The following is a 17,487-nucleotide window of genomic DNA, read 5'->3' as shown; positions in this document are numbered from 1 at the left end:
ATGTGAGCTCTGCCATGGAGTAATTTACAGTGGATTTTGTTTAATATTCAACCAAGTTCTATTCACAAATGCATTAGGAATTAAGAAAAAGTGTGTTTGATATGGGCTGAGTATCATATTAGAGGAGATGAGGCTTCAGTTGGACCTTGAAGAATATGAAGAATTGAGATGAAGTGATTTGAGTTGGAATACTTTAAATGTGAAGGTAGAGAACAGTGATATACTATCCCATATGTAAGCATATAAACATTTGTGTGTTATAGTGACAAGGCTGTTCTGATAAGGCTGGTGGTGGTTGGTTAGGAACCAAAGGAAAATAAGCTGGTATAGGAAGGATGGAATCAGATAGGGAGTTTTGAAAACCAGGTAAGAGTGTTGAACCACAAATATAGGCAATAGATACTTTAGCAAGATGAAAGCATACTGAGTGCAGAGTACTAGAAATATGATTTTAATAGTAGTTATAGGAGTAAAAAAGTTGATACCTGGAAAAAAGAAATAATGGGTCTTCATATAAAATTGTATGTAAGAATATATAAGAAATAAATAAGAAATAAAGAGAAAGTAAGTCAAATGGCTATCTTTGAAGCTGGAAGGCTCTTTGAAGTTGGAAGGCTACTACTAGAGGTAATACAAGACTAAATTGAGATTTTTAGGGCTTTCAGTAAATTGTGAGAAAGATGATATTTCAGATGTCACATACTGTGTGTAAAGTTATCCTGGAGCAGTGATCCATAACTGTTGGAAATACAGGAATGGAACACAACTTACACCATAATTGTAGATAACACCTAGAGTTGTTGAGTACATAGTAATATTGAGTGAAAAACATAGCCTTAATAGGCAAAAGAAGAGAAGTCCAGACAAGGATGCAGAGATAGAGTGATTGGAAAGATGAAGGAGAAATCATCTCCTTCCGATGAAGGATAAATTGGGCAAAAAAATCAGTATCACAGGTGTCAAAGATGAAGAAAGTGTCAAGAATCTGATGGGTGTTCTATAATGCAGTGAAGTTGAGTTCTCTTATTGGAGTAGACATTTATGCAACTGTCTGCCCAGTATTCGCTTTCTTCTTTCTGTTGGGAATAGTTCCTCCACCTGTGTAATTCCTAAGGACTGCCATTTTCACATGACTCCACCCTCGCCAATGTTGATGAAACCACAGGTGAGCATCTGACCCAGGTTATGCCGAATAGAGTCCTATCACGAGAGTCTGAGCTGGAACTGAAAAAGAGATCCAGTCTTTTTCCAGTGCAGAGGTTACAAGATGTAAAACCAATGAGCTATGGCTGATCATGTTCCTGACCTACAGAGAAAAGATGCAATGAATGTTTGGGCTATATCCAGTCCCTTGGTTAAAGGATATCCTGAAGCCCATCCTGAAGCCCAATTGCAAAATTACCCTTCATATGGTTTGGTAGTTCACCTTTTTCTTTCCATTCCATGAGTCAGTCTTTTTACTTTCCTCTTAAGCTAGTTTGAGTTCTGTTTCTGTCTTGTGCCAAAAAAGAAGGTCTTGATTAATAAAGTATGTAAATTCTTTTCTTACTTGTTCATCCATTTCAGATTCTTCATATACATTTAGGAGGAAATTTACAAGTCAGCATACACATACACAGATGTCTGCCCAGGTAACTTGAACCAAAAATGTGGCTAAATTACAAATGCATTTTTATCAACTATTTCTTCTCTTCTGTGAATTCTACTGAAGCATTTTATTAAGAAGTTCAATTTGAAACAACTATGCCTTCTTTTGCACAGAAATCAATCCTTATGTACTCCCTTCAAAGAACATGATTTCTTCAGAAACTATGTGTGCTAAAACTGCATGCTTGTGAAGCCAGAATTAGATGTCATTGTTTCTCTGGGCCTATATTTCCAGCAAGAATGACAGTAAAGATTTTAACAAGTTTACAAAGGGTAAGACACCATGATCAGTCAGCACAGATGTTGGTCTCAATAGTCAGCACTTATACCAGAATTCTAGACCTTATCACTGAGAATACCTTCAATATTCCTTTAGATATTTCTTCCTATGAAGAAAGAGGGTATAATTTGGGGGTTTCACACAGCACAAATGGATTTCTTCTTTGGTCTATCTGCCCCATCCCTGACAAAGTAAATAAGTAAACATCAAATGAACTCACCAGGTTTCCTACAGTCAACACACTACTGAATTGACCAGTCATTGGGTAGTGCTCCATGGCCATGAAGAGGGTATTTAAGACAATGCAAATAGTGATGGCAAGATCAACAAATGGATCCATAACAATTAAATTCACAAGATGCTTTACTTTTAACCATGGATCACAGCAGTCCCAGATCAAGAACACATTGGCAAATCTATACCAGCATGGTGGACATTTCTGCCTAGATTCTTCAAGCTCTGGAGGAACAATAAAGAGTAAGAGTAGTAAATAACAATAAAAACAAATTATTGTTGTAGATTATACATTATTTGATAAAATTGATGCTTCTACTTGGGGTTGGAAGTTCATATTAGTATAACAGACTTGAGAAGACAATCCCATTAAATATTTTCACAATATATTCATAAAAATGTCAAGTAAATAGACTTTCTTCTTTAATTAAACAGAAAATAAATACTTTGAATTTAATATTTTGCCTCAAACTAACTTAATTACCTATTAAATAGGTAATGGGTCATTAAATTGCTATATTTTCTTTATCAAAACAGAATTTTAAAGTAAGCTTTATAGAATTATTAATATATCAAACAATTATTGTTTCTTTTGAAAGACCTTTTTAAGAATACTGTCTAAAGCTGTGATCCTTATTAATGTGTGTGACCCATTCTTTCCTCTCTCTGTCTCCACATCAGCATTGATCTTCCACACACTGAGAATGTAGTATGTCCTTCTTTTTAATATAGATTTAGACCCAAATCTAGTTCTGTTATTCATAGTTACTCATATTTTTCAGAATTTTAGCTTAATATATTAAAAAGGCACTAGTAATTTAACAGGTGAAACCTATTATAATTATTATATGCCCATTTGTATATCCAGTACACCAATGGGATAAGGTACAAAATGTAATTGAAGTTTTCTAAAGAATTCATATTAAATATGACTTATAAATGATTTATAAAATTGAAGTACTAATATAATATTCCTCCAAACTTGAAGAAATGGGGACTTAATGAATGAACAAGGACGTAATAGTTGCTGCCCATTCCTGTGTATCAAAATCAACAAATATTTGTGTCAGCTGTTCATTGGAGGAACGTAATGGCTTCTGTGTATGTGGAAGATGGAGGAAAAAATCTTTTTTTAGGGTCCCTGTCGAAGTGGAGCACAGGTTTTGATTCCTCCAACTCATTCATATGCCTCCCCACCCCATCACTACCTCCATGCCTGGACAACAGATTGAAGCTTGAAAGAGATGTTTCCCTGTGCTTCTAAAACTTAAAAAGGCAAGTTTTTACTCTAATTGCTTAAGGATAATATAACATAAGGATAAATCCTCACTGATGAGGTATCAAGTGGTGAAATATCACTCTTCGGATGAGAACCAGAATCAAAAAGAAATAAGGACAATATTAGTTTTTGTAATCAATGTGATAATAGTGTATTCCATATATTATCTACTTAGGTCTGTTATACAGTTTTGATCTTGGGTAACTGACTTTCGTAATTCTATGGGAATAAATAATAGTTCCATAAAGTATATAATCATAGGAAGCTGACTATCCCATGACCTTCTTCTTACCCTCCATTGTGTTAGTCAGGATGCTGGCTATGCTCATGGCTCTTTGTTTTCCGGAGGAATCCTCTAGCATCTCCATTGAAATCTGGTAAGAACTTAGCCTTCTCTTTCTGACTTCTGTTTCAGTGGTGGTACCCTGCAAACCAAACACTGCTGGTTCAAACCACCCTTTTCAATGAATAATACAACACAACGTAGCATTTCTCTGGAAAGGCATGCTACGTGCAGTTTTCCCAAGTAACAATTTTCAAGTAATAGTAAAATACTAAATTTATTATTAAGTTGTAAATACTTTAAAAAATCACAGGTGGTACCCTAAAGGGTTAAAACAAGAATTTACTAGTTGGATGCAATTATATAAGGCCATTATGTTGCAGAAATATTTTAGTTTACCTGTTGGAATTTTCAGGGAAAATTTTCATAAGCATGCCAAAGTCACATATTATTCCATTTCATTCAAATGCAAGGAATTTTAACTTATCTCAACGATTAATAATCAGATCAATCTTCCCCCAAAACAAATAATAGTATTATATAGTGTTAAGGCTGAATTATTATCTTTGAGGCTATATTGAAAATATTGACATATATGGGCCAATTTTTTTCCATGCACAAACACAGATGTACAATGAAATGTGTGTGCTTTCCTGAGATTTCTTTAGTTATTTCTATATGCCATCCTGTAAGAAATCAAAACACTTTAGAGTCATTTAATAGACATCAAAACATTTTAGAGTCACTGTAATATTGACAGTTGTATGAAAAGTGCCCATTATAAATATATTGGTCATTACAATATTTAATTTTAAGTATATGAAATTTCCAGAATATGAATAGATTATTATATAATTTTGGGTCAACAAACATCTATAATAGCAATTTGGTTGTCAGAGCGCCCATTATTTTGTGCTGGTAGGTCTACTGAATTTGCAGATACGAGTTTCATCCTGGTCTCTAAAAACTGGGCTCTTTTAACCTAAAGCATTTGAAAGTTAATGGTCCCACACAATTCAGTTGGTTCTAAAGATCCTATTGTTTTCCATTCAGTAAATCATATATTATTTTTAAGGACTTTCATTTTGGGGAAGCAGGATGGTGTAACAGGCTAAAATGCCCAGGCCTTGGTTATTTTAAATTGTCAGTAGACCAGGTATAATGTCAGTAGAGCTAATTTATTATCTATTATCACCTCTGGTGGAAGTTGTCCAGTAGGTGAGGTTAGAGCTGACGGTCCACCCACCAAGGAAACCACACCATTGCAATCCACAGTGCTGTGCATCTTCCCATTTGCTGGAAGCCCTGGCACCATCCTGGATGACATACTGGCCTGACTAACGTTACTGTTGCGTCGCTCTCCGTGTCTGTGTGGCACAAACAGTGAGTCTCTCCTGCTCTCGCTGTCTTCAAATGTACTGTGTTCATCATCAGCAAAGTCATTTTCAGAACCAATATCCTTTGCCCGACCTCTGAAGCTGAAAATACTTGTTTTGCTATTGCGTCGTGGGGAAAACAGGGAGCCACGGATACTTAATAGAGACTGAGGAGAGAGCAAGGAAGAAAAGAATTGGGATGGAGGATACAACCACTTAATAAAGGTCTTAATATTACAGAATCTATTTGCTTTTGGGTTAGAATAGTCTTGCTCTTAAACACAGGTAATCAAGTTTACAGAGAACACATATGTTTTGATATTTTTATTAAAGACCACAGTGCAAATTTAAGTATAAAAGAGTAGTTTTTCTGATTAAGAATTCTGATATGCAATCTACTAAGTGCATGACCACTTCATTTAATCTTCACTCTAGTACTGTGAGGTGGATTTTGTTACTGTAATGTTCTAGGAGCAGAACCTGATGCTGGAGAGGACAAATGATTCTTTTTGGTAGGTGGCTTTCACTCCTAAATGCTATGGTCTGAAAGGGCACACAACTTGGAAAACAAGTTATGGTTCAAGTGAGACTGTTGGCTTAAATTGAAAATATTTGTACCAAATATGTTACTTTTGGATAATGATTTTAAAACAAAACCATTATCTCTCCATTCTCTTATTTTGAGTTCTAAAAGGAAATTACTCTTTTTTTTTCTGGATTTGCTTGTCTCTATCCACATGGGCATAGAAGTCACAAAACTTAACCAATGATGCTGTCTTCTAAATTTGCTAACAGTTTCCCAAATGGCTACTAATGATTCACCTGTTTTGAGAGAATATATGTCATAGCAAACACAACAGAGAGAATACCTAAATTGCTGTATAAATTACTATTCTTAAAATTTAACACTGCCTTAAAAATGTAAGACATTTATACATGACTTTACCAATAAGGGTGATGTAGAAGACAGCTTATCCTTCTAATCTCAATTTAATTTTATTAAAAGGAACTGGATGATTCAGAAACTTTAAAAATTATCTTTGTTTGTGAATAAATCAAGCAAACAGTTTCTGGTACTGGAAAATGAGGATTTAGCATGAAGCCCCTTCTTTCACTTTTTCAATGGACTTTAAATCAGCAGCACCAAATAATTCTGTGTTTATTTTAGCCTTGGTGAGTTTTCAAAAACATCTCTATTCTCCTGCAGAATCTTTGATTACTACCTTCCTCATTAACAATGACATTTCCAATATTTCCCTCCCACCCCCAGTGGTTTCTCATGGCCTGTTCTATCTCTGCATAGCCAGGGTAACATATATACATACATTCACATACATATGCATACATATCCATATGCCGGCAGGAAACATGCCTGGACTTTCCCTTTCTTCCTCCAAGCTTCGGTGTAAAACCAAAGAAAATAATTCTAGTGGGAAAAAAACGTAAGAAAGGCAGACTCCCTCAAATTTATTTTTGGTCCCTCTGCCTAATTAGGTTATGCTGATTTTCTTAAGCCCCATTTTTAGTTTTATTTTTATGGCTTTTCCCTGCCTGCAAAGCACTAGAATAATCTTTTTGCCGTTTGTCTCAGTGATGTTCTGGAAAGATACTATTCATTGAGAAATGTGCTATTGCTTTGGATTTGGTTAGAAACATTCACAGGAATTATTGACTGCCCAGCTTATCCAGCCTGAGACTGTGTGTATGTGATACTCAGTTCATGCAGCAGGTTTGTTTACCCAATGTCAGACGGTAGTTAGACTGATTTTCCAGTCATCAAAGTGATCAAGAAATTAGACATTGTGAAGACATTAATTCAGCCCTCAGTAATAAGGAATGGTAATGTTTTTAATCTCTTCAGACTCAATTTAAATTATCAATATAATATTTATATGTTCAGACTCATATTTGAAACCTTAGTGTGTATTTTTAGGTCCCAACTTTTTAGAATTGGGATTCAGTAAGCAGGGAGTAGGAGTCTGGAATCTGAGTATTCAACATACATTCTAGGTGGTTCTAACGCAGGTGGACCTCACCCTACACTCAGAGGAATACCAACATTGTTTTACACTAATTCCTAGGATGGTTCAATACAATCATCTTAATATACCTGTGTTAGAATACTGTCTTTGGAAACTGAAAATCTGTATACACAGTAGTGGTTGGGTGTATGTGGTATGTGTGTACATCCATAACGTATCTGGTACATGCCTTTAATTTGCATGTTTTTATGTCAGGGTGTTTTCAAAGGCGTTCCAGATCCTTGGGTTTATTTGAAACTTCTATTTACTCTTCGGAAAGTATAATAATGGTTGTGAGCACAGCTTTCAAGGCAACGGAGACTGAGAAAAGAAGATAGCAAAAATAGTATTGAGAGAAAATAAACCAAAAATAACACACTAGAAGATGCAGCAGAGTGGAGGGAATACCCACAGCTGTGGCAGCCCTTTCTCTATGGAAAACAAGCTTTTATGCTTTAAGGACCTAAAGGCCATCTTTCTTTGCCTCAGGCATGCCAAAATATAAATTCCAGGCATCTTTTTTTTTTTTTGCCTTGTTCCAAGAAGGTAAATCTAAACTCTTTTTCTTAATTTTCAGTAACAAAAGGGAAAATAGAAGAATTTAGGTGTGTAAGACACAATCCTGCATGTAGGGACTGAACCTGAAGTGGACTGGGATGTCAAAATGGAAGATGCAGGGAATTTGAAGATGTTCTAATAGAAGCATGTAAAGTGAGTATTTGTTGGAAATACTCACTTAATAGCATTTCAAGTTAAATATATGTAGCTTATCGATGTTTTCAATAAGCCAACAACTACACTTGGTTCTAGCTATAAAGCTTCTGGTTTAAAATAGTCTCCTCATGTCCAGACAACATAGATAAAATCTTTGGGGGGATTCACTTTCCATTGTATGCCTTTAAGTACTTTTTCATGCTGTCTAGGAACATGTATTATCTATTTAAGAATAAAATAATATAATAAATATAAAATGACATGTAAAGTTTATGTTAGTAGAGGACAGGGTACCCATTATTTATGGCTTCTTGGCCTTAACATTGTTAGAAGATATATTTGTGTTGAACATTATGCCATGTCCAGCTTATGCTTCCTATCCCCACTACCTCCACTGATTCTCTTACCTTTTAGAGAGTTTGTTTACACAACCAGACACTGTAAAGTGCTTCTGGTATATTTTTGCTTGTGAGTTGTGGTGATGCTCTCTGCCTGTCTTTACTGGGATATGTAACTATCAATGCTAATAGGCTATTTCTTTTTCTTTTGCAACATCTACTATCTATCTATTTCATCTATCTATCTATCATCCTATCATCTCTTTCTCTCTCTCCCTATCTACCTACCTATCTACGTATGTCACTATCTATTTACAAATATGAAATGAACTACATATAACGTATGTATATGCCAATTCTGTTTTTAGTATTTAAACTCTGGCTTTCAGCTAACTTCCCTTTGCTGTTCCCTCTCTGTGGTTCACTCAACAGAGGCCTTCCTGCTGCTTCTTGAACATTCCAGGCATATTACCACATCAGGGCCTTACACTTGCTCTTCAGTGAGCCTGAAATGCTCTTTGATGAGGTAGCCTCTCCCCTTCCCTCCTCGAAATCTTTGCTGAGATTTCTCCTTTACAGTGAGGGCTTCCCAACCCACCCTATTTAAATTCTTTTTTTTTTAACCACCGGTTAGTGTTCCTAATCCCCTTTTCCCGCTTTATTTTTTTTTCCATAGCACTTATCACTTTCTGACATAGTCTATAACTTACTTATCTTGTTTATTGTCTATCTCTTCCTTTAGTATAAAGTTCCGTGAGGTCAGTGAATTATATTGTTTTGTTCATTGAGTTTTTTTCTAGAATTATTTCTTCCACATAGTAGGTGATCAATGTGGATTGGCTGAGTGAACTGATCCACAAGCTTTTGGCTGAGTGAACTAATCCACAAGCTTTTATTTGAGCATTATATGATGAAACAATGATGGAAATAGTGCTATTTTCAAAACACCTAAATATGTTCATGTAATTATTACTACTATGTGTATACATTTGTGATAACTGAAACTACTCAAAAATTTTTAGTTTCCCTAATTTGTAATTCAATGACCCATTTTAACTTAATAAGAGCTCTACTATTTGTCACATAGGGTTTCTATATATTGCTTAATATATAGAACTCTTTAAGAACCCACAGCTCTTTAAGGTAGACATTATTACCCCATTTTACAGAAATTTTACAAAGTACAAGTGACTCGAACAAGGTCACAGAACTAACTTGTAGTGGAGATATGAACATAAGCCTTCAATCATTATGCTATAATGTCAAATATTCCTAATCTTAATGACTCCTAATAGTCTTAATAATGCTAAAATATCAGGAGTGAAGTTTAAGCCAAAAAATCTAATCTGAGAAATTAACTTGGCCTATTGAGCTTCAAGTTAATCCCAAATGTATTATGCTCATGTAATACCATACTTTATATTTGTACTATGCAAGATAATAGTTGGATCTCTTGATACTGGCATTATCTGTAGGGAAATGGTTTTTGTCTTATAAATTTTTGTGTGTGCATATATATTTTGTCCTAATATGAGAATTCAAGTTATAAGTTATTAATATAGAGTTTATTTCTTTTAAAAATTCTTACATATTCAATATAAACTATAAAATAAATACCCATTGTTAACTAGCATATGCATTTTCCTAAGCCAAGAGCTAAACACTATACTGAATTTTGCGCTTATCACTCCATTTTTACAAAAATATTTGTTCTTTATAAGACCCCTTGGATAATGTACAGTTTTTTGATTTAACTTAACTATATAGCGTGTCTCTCAAAGCATTATCTTTAAGACATAATTCTGACCCAGATTAATATAATTAGAAGAGTTAATAATTCATAGCCCATGAAATTCTAATGGAACCAGATAGGGTTAAAGCCATAATTGTACTTATCACAGATTTCATAACTATTTACTCTTCATTATGCAACTGATAAAACTTATAAACAAAGAATTGAAACTATTTTCCCTCTTTGACTTGAAAATATGCTGAAGAATTGGGTACTTGGCATTAAATCAGAGCGAAAACAGACTGTCTTTAATTTAGTTCTCTTCAAGAGCATTTAGGTCATAACTTCATTCTGATGTATCAAGGCATGACACCATATCAGCATAATGGAAGCTCATGACAGTCCAGTTCTCATATCAAAAGATGAAAGCAGGGCTTCCCTGGTGGCACAGTGGTGGGAGTCTGCCTGCCAATGCAGGGGACACAGGTTCTAGCCCTGGTCCAGGAAGATCCCACATGCTGTGGAGCAACTAAGCCCGTGCACCACAACTACTGAGCCCGCATGCCACAACTACTAAAGCCCATGTGCCTAGAGCCCGAGCTCCTCAACAAGAGAAGCCACTGCAATGAGAAGCCCACGCGCCATAATGAAGAGTAGCCCTCGCTCGCCGCAACAAGAGAAAGCCCGCGCGCGGCAATAAAGACCCAATGCAAACAAAAATAAATAAATAAAATAAATAAATTTATAAAAAAAAATAAAAGCAAAAATCCAGAGATATTTCTTTGAAAAATTCATACATATCTTGCATCACAACCTCAGATAATAAAGGCAGAAACCCATATGCAAAAAAAGTAGGTTCATCTGAGGTCTCAAAATGGAAAAGGTAAACAAGGGATTACAAAGCTGTCTCACTGAAGAAAAAAGTCTGATAGATAGTTTTCACTCCCCCTACCTCCTAAAAAAGCTGATTAAGAAAATGGTCTAAAAATAGTGCAATGCTTAAAACTGATTACCTTAAAATAAAAGTTATTAATGATTTAATAAAAGTCCCTTTTAAAGACAATTTAGGGTATAAATTTAAATAAACATATTAAATGTTAGTTCCCCATCCCTCATTTAAATCAGATATTACAAAAAATATACCAAAATACAGCAATGACAAAACAAACTGGAGCACTTAGTAGAAAACCATACCTGATGAGGGGAGTAGAATTTCTTGTCACTGGTCAGTCGATTTCCATCCATGGAGAAAAGGAAGCTTCTTCTTTTGACACTGTCCTCAGATACAGATTTGGGAAACCTGTTTCCCGCTCCTTTGTTGTTTCCTTCAAGATGCTCCCTCTGTCTTCTTTTCTTTCTTCGGTTCCTCCACTCCTTAGCACTTTTAGAGCTTAATTTTGATGCTTCTGAAGAGCTTTCCAAGAGCTCTCCTAACCCACCTATTCCACTGAAATCTCTTGAAGCAGCAGCTGCTGCTGCAACTGCCTGTTTAAACAAAACCAGGCATTATTTAGAACATACAACTTTGGAAAACAGTTGAATGTGATACAAATGTTGCTATTTAAGACTATTAACTGGGGCTTCCCTGGTGGCACGGTGGTTGGGAGTCTGCCTGCCGATGTAGGGGGCGCGGGTTCGTGTCCCGGTCTGGGAGGATCCCACGTGCCGTGGAGCGGCTGGGCCCGTGGGCCATGGCCGCTGGGCCTGCGCGTCCGGAGCCTGTGCTCCGCGAGGGGAGAGGCCACGGCAGTGGGAGGCCCGCGTACCGCAAAAAAAAAAAAAAAAAAAAAGACTATTAACTATATGTGAAAATGATGTCTTCTGGTCATTTCATTGTGTTTTACTACAAGAGAGTTTACTTAATAATGACAATTTTAAATAGTATAAAGCAATATGTTAGCTTATGCATTAAGTCTAGAAAAGTCTGGTTTGGCACATCTTCTGAAGAGTCTTTTTTTAAAAACTCTGTTGAGATTAGCTTCATTTCAGGGAACAACTGCTCTCTTAAAAATATCTTCTACACTTTAAAAGCAAATGTTCTCTAAGTGGTGGTTCTTGGTCTGATTACTGTTCCAATTCCATCCATAGGTTTATTCCTCCCACTTGTGATTGTGAACAACCTAGTGGTATTTTTTCCTTCTAAATCTAGGACAAAAGTCTTTTTCTTTTCTTTTTTTGTGAACTCAAAGCATTTAAAGTGTCTACTCTTTTACCTCTAGATGGGAGTAGTGGGAATGTATTGGCTAGTTCATCCTCTTCCTTTATTTGAATCACATTCAGTATTATTGTTCCCATTCCTGGGGTCATATTAATCTCAGAGTTTAGCATGATTAATTTATTAGATAGCACTTTTAGCTTTAAATTGTAAATGTTTATATATTATTTATTATTATTATAAATAATAACAAATGATTAACATATCAGTCAGTAAGTACCTGAAATAATCATTCAAGGGATTATGAGTACTTCTTCAAATACTTTCTTTTCATATTTCATCACTAAATATACTTAAGCATTTTAAATTTCTGTACCTACTAAAGAAACACAGCAGGTCTGAGGTGAAACATGGCATGCCAGATGTTTTGTATTTTTATTTATATGAATAGTAGTTTTAGATGGGAATTGATCTAACCAAACTGGAGAAGATATGAAACTCAAAGCTGAGTTCTCATTAAGTATATTCCTGTTTATAAACATAAATGATTAAATTATGAGAATATTGGTTCAACTCTTTACATATGTCATTACTGAATACAAACAAGTCTAATATAGCTACCATTTTGTTCTATCTTCTCCACTTAGACTCTAAGCTAGTTAGGAATTCTGTCATTTTTGTGTGTGTGTGTGTGTGTGTGTGTGCACATTGCCTCTTCTGTCTCCTGACATAAAAAAAGACTCAGTAAATATTTGGTGAATTAAGGTGAAAAAAGACATCGTGCTGTCAAGTTGTCTTAGACACTGAGTGAGGGTGGGGGAAGAACAAGACATACTTAGACTTGACTTTTTAAGATCTCATAAAAACTATGTGTCAGGATGGTCTGTATAATAGAAACATGTTTTAGAAAAGAAGATAAAACTCATATTGAATGCTTTGACAACATGTTGTGCTTTATGTTTCCTCCTTCTTGAGAAGCAAACCTTCCTAAGTAGCTTCCATTTCTGAATCTCATCTCAACTAAAGATTTTAAAAAAGGTTTAAAAATAAAGGTGCTGTGATACAAATTCTCTGAGATTAACATGACCCCAGGGATGGGAACTATAGCATTACATATAGTACTAAATATGTGTGTTAGGCTAAGAAACACATAAAATGTTTATATTGAATACTGTATTCATCATGGAAACCCTGATCTAAGACTCGATATAGGACAATGCCTAACATTTAAATGAAACTTTAATTCAGAACTTATAGAATTGCATAAAATCAGATAACCAGATTATTTTATTGAATTCTTGATCATCAGTATCACTTTTAATATCATCAGTAATGAAAGATGAGAAATATTAAGGGCTCTTTATAAATATGAATGTTTAATATAAATGTGTAAAATAAAGTGGTTAAATGAAGTACTAATCTGTAGCAAGTTAAATATAGTTGCATAGTACTTGATACATAGGAGATACATGATATACACCACTCCTTGAAAGAATGAAAAAAATATATATATATATATATTTCTTTTTATCCGAATAAAGTCAATTCTCCTTTCTATTTTGTATAGGCAGAAACACACAACACATAGTCTCTCCTATTTCTCTTTCCTCTTCCTTCTCGCCCCTTCTTCCTCCCGATCTTTCTATTCCCTGTCCTCACTTTACTCCCCTTAGGACCCTGCCCTATTTGAAAAGACAAAGCTCTGCCTACATAGAAGACTTTTTAAATTTTAACCAAAGTTACTGTCGTTTACAGTGAGTTTGGGGAAAAAAAAATGGCTTTCCCAGTCCTTGCATCAAGGGGATGCCACATTTCATGTTTTTAATGGTTAAAAAAAAAAAAAAGGAAAAAATCATTTATTGGCTTGTTTGTCGTCAGGAACAAAGGAAGTGGAAGTGGTGGTAATATTCTCTTGCCATAATTCTGAAACTCAGTTCATTTAAATCACTTCCGGAATTTGTTTTGCATAAGTCATGATTTCCCTACCTATCGTGGGTAACAGTTGGAGTAACTCAAAACCAAACAGATTTGTAAGGCAACAATGGTAACCTCCCAACACAACACATTTTCTGTGTCACTCATTAACTCAAATTTGTCACTTGTTCCACTTCCAGGGATTTGCCAATTCCTTTTCAAAGGCAGATGTTTCCTGTCACCTCCCATGTCTGTGTACCTGTTTATACCCAGCTCTGTGACATGGCCAATGTCCTGTTTATTTAGACTAATAGGGTTACTTTCACAACTGGCTTGCTGAATTCCTCTTGTAACAAATAACAAATATGTGCTAATATTTCCACAGGGAATAACATTTGCTTTTTCTTATATTATTTCTGTGTGATTCAAAGTAGGCTCTATAACTTACTGTATCTGTGTGTCCTTAAAAAATGAAACCACATGACTATGTGTGATTATACTTCACTGTAAACATAAGGTCCAGTTTTAAAATCCCATTTTAAAACTACGAGACATTAACTATACTTATTACAATTCTACCCCTAATTATATTGGATCTCTTAAATGCCACTATTTCTAATTTTGTCCCAAAGCTTACTCCTAAATTTTTCCTATCAGACCAATATATACTGCTATGGAATATGCTATGTTGAGCACCATTAGACATTTAAAGATCACAAATTAAATGCCAAACACAATTATGACGATATAAGACAAAACACTTCTTTCTTTGTTGGCTTTTCTCTCTCTGTCTTTTAAAGTTGTACTTGGTTTGTGAATCCACTGAGCTGAATACGAAATTTTTTTTCACGTCTAAACAATGACTAGCACTAGGAGGTCCTTCAACAGTTATTAAATAAATATGGAAATGATTCTAGGCTTCATGAAGTCATTAGCATATAGTAGCTTTTGAAGAGTCAAAGGTAGTTAGCAAGACTCACATTACACTGGAGCACCAGCGATCTCATGGGTGGACTAAGCCCCCCCCCCCCCACCTGCCTCCACTCCCTCCTCTCCTTCAACACTGGCTATTTATTGGTCATTGTCAACTGCATTGTCAATAAGGAAGTAAAATTAACTTAGTCCTGTGCCATCCCAGTCAATATTAAAACACTGGGATGAGATACCCTGGAATCAGTTTAAATTTTTTTTATGTATGAAGCTAAAGCTGAGTCAAATCATGATTTGATCACTGTAATCCAATAACTGACTTTTAAGTGAAAAGAACTGACATTTTTTTAGCTGACCTAATTAGGATAGAGATAATTAAGTTCTGTAAACTTCTGTTAGACATAGTGCACTTTTACTGCTAAATTTAAAAGATTATACTCTTTTAATTGGTGCCATATTTTCCCTAAAGTGGCTGAATTTCAGAGTACATTCTTACCCCTGTACTGTATGTTTAGTATTCTCAAGCACATCGCTTTGTCTGATTTTATACATGATAATAGAATAATCCAATGCTTTAAAATACAACTATGCATTATCTATCTATCTATATGTATACATGTATATTATTTCCTATAACATTTATTTAAGCTTTGAAATGAAGAAATTCTTTGCCCTGCAAATAGCTGTCTTATTTCATTATCTTACAAATGTGTTTTATTTGTAGTGATCTGGAATAAACTCTTAGATACTTGAAATATAGAAATTTATGGCAAGCATTATGTAAACTTTATAAGATTTTCAAGTATCACCAAATTTGTTTATGGCTTTTCTTATAAAATCAATAAACTATAACCATGATACTGCTCTGTACCCAATGGTAAGACGAAGATACCAAGGATTTATTGACGTTCGAATAATGCTTCATATATTTGGAAACATCCATCTGAAAAAAATCACTATACACAAAAGTTATTTGGACTTCTGCTTCTAATCAAGATATAGTAACAGCTCAGATTTGCTCTTCCTCTGAAACAACCACTAAAACAGACTAAATACATGTAACAATGGTTTTGAAGACACTATATGAATGGGCCATTGGGTAGAATTTTCAGAAGGATTTTCACTTAGTAGTAGGGAATAATTAGCCTTAGATAAAATTCTAAGTTCTACCTAACAGATCTTCAAAAGTTTGAAGATGGAAAGGATCAAACTGTTTATAAGTAATTTAACTATGCTCCCAAACAAGGACTGAGAATCTAGCACCCCAAAAGGTAAAGTTTCAGATGTCTGGAATTTAATTGAAGATTGTCAGAAATGCAAAAAAAATCAGGAATATATAACCAAAAATGAAGAATAAATTATGAAAATTGACCAAGATCTGACACAGATGTTAGAATTAGCAGACAAGGACTTTAGGACTCTAAACAGTTATTATAACTGTATTGTGTATGTTCAAAATGTTAGCTATGTGGGAGATATAAAAGAGAAGCAGATCAAGCTTTTAGAGGTGAAAACTATAATGTCTGAGATGAAAAATACAGTGGATGGAATTAATGGCAAATCCAGTGTTGCAGGAGAAAAGATGATAAATTTGAAGACATAGCAATAGAAACTATCCATACTGAATTGACAAGCTGATTCTAAAACTCATATGAAGCTATACATTTTAAAAATATATTTGACCTGGAATAGTCAAAACAGTCTTGAAAAAATTTCAAGACTGTAGCTATTAAATAGCTACAGTGATTAAGAGAGTGCAGTTTTGGTATAAGGAGAAGCAAACAAATCAATTGAATATGATAGAATCCAGAAATGGACTCACTCACATATGGACAATTGATTTTTGACAAAGGTTCAATGGCTGTTTAGTGGAGTAAAGATATTTCGTTCAACAAGTGGTGCTGGAATAATTAGATATCCATATGCAAAAAAAACTCAACACATAAATCACACCACCTTACACAAAAATTAACTTAAAATGGGTCATTGACCTAAATATAAAACATAAAACTATAAAAATTTCAGAAGAAAAATTAGGAGAAAATATTTGTGATTTTGATTTGGAGAAATTTCTTAGACGCAACACCAAAAGCATGATCAAAAGAAACAGAAAAAAAAAGTTTGATAAACTGTACTTCATCAAAGTTAAAAACTCTTACCTCAGAAAAGTACAGTTAGGAGAATGAAAGACAAATTAAATTACAGACTGGGAGAAAATATTTGCAAAGCATAGATATCCTGAAGGACTAAAGGACTTATTTCATTTATATATTAAAACTACTCAAACTCAATAATAAGAAAACAAACAACCCAGCTAAAAAGTGGGCATAATATTTGAATATCCACTTTACAATAGAAGCCATACAGATAGAAAATAAAAACATGAAAAGATACTCAGATTCCTTAATAATTAAGAAAATGCAAAATAAAGACATCAATGAAATGCCTAGTAGAATGGTTAATAAGACTGATCATACCAAATGTTGGTGAAGACCTAGAGGATCTATAATTCTCACTGAAATGAATCGGATTTCACTTTGTCTTCCCATGACTTTCACCTTCAATTTATGTTTTTTTCTTTAAA

General features: G+C 34.5%; 1 protein-coding gene across 1 annotated transcript in view; it reads right to left on the bottom strand.

The window, feature by feature from the left end:
• The window catches only part of LOC308621477 (sodium channel protein type 3 subunit alpha-like), a 111,367-nt gene that overhangs the window by 43,362 nt on the left and 50,518 nt on the right, over positions 1–17,487 (bottom strand). The window contains 4 exon segments of the mRNA XM_081242072.1: positions 2,148–2,386; positions 3,733–3,865; positions 4,919–5,266; positions 11,099–11,389. Of these exon segments, the coding sequence (XP_081098198.1) occupies positions 2,148–2,386; positions 3,733–3,865; positions 4,919–5,266; positions 11,099–11,389 (1,011 nt within the window).

Source organism: Mesoplodon bidens (assembly GCF_964165515.1).
Source record: "Mesoplodon bidens genome assembly, chromosome: 8".
Lineage (NCBI taxonomy): Eukaryota > Metazoa > Chordata > Mammalia > Artiodactyla > Ziphiidae > Mesoplodon > Mesoplodon bidens.
Note: the sequence above shows the minus strand (reverse complement) of the source record. Positions and strands in the feature narration are given on the sequence as shown.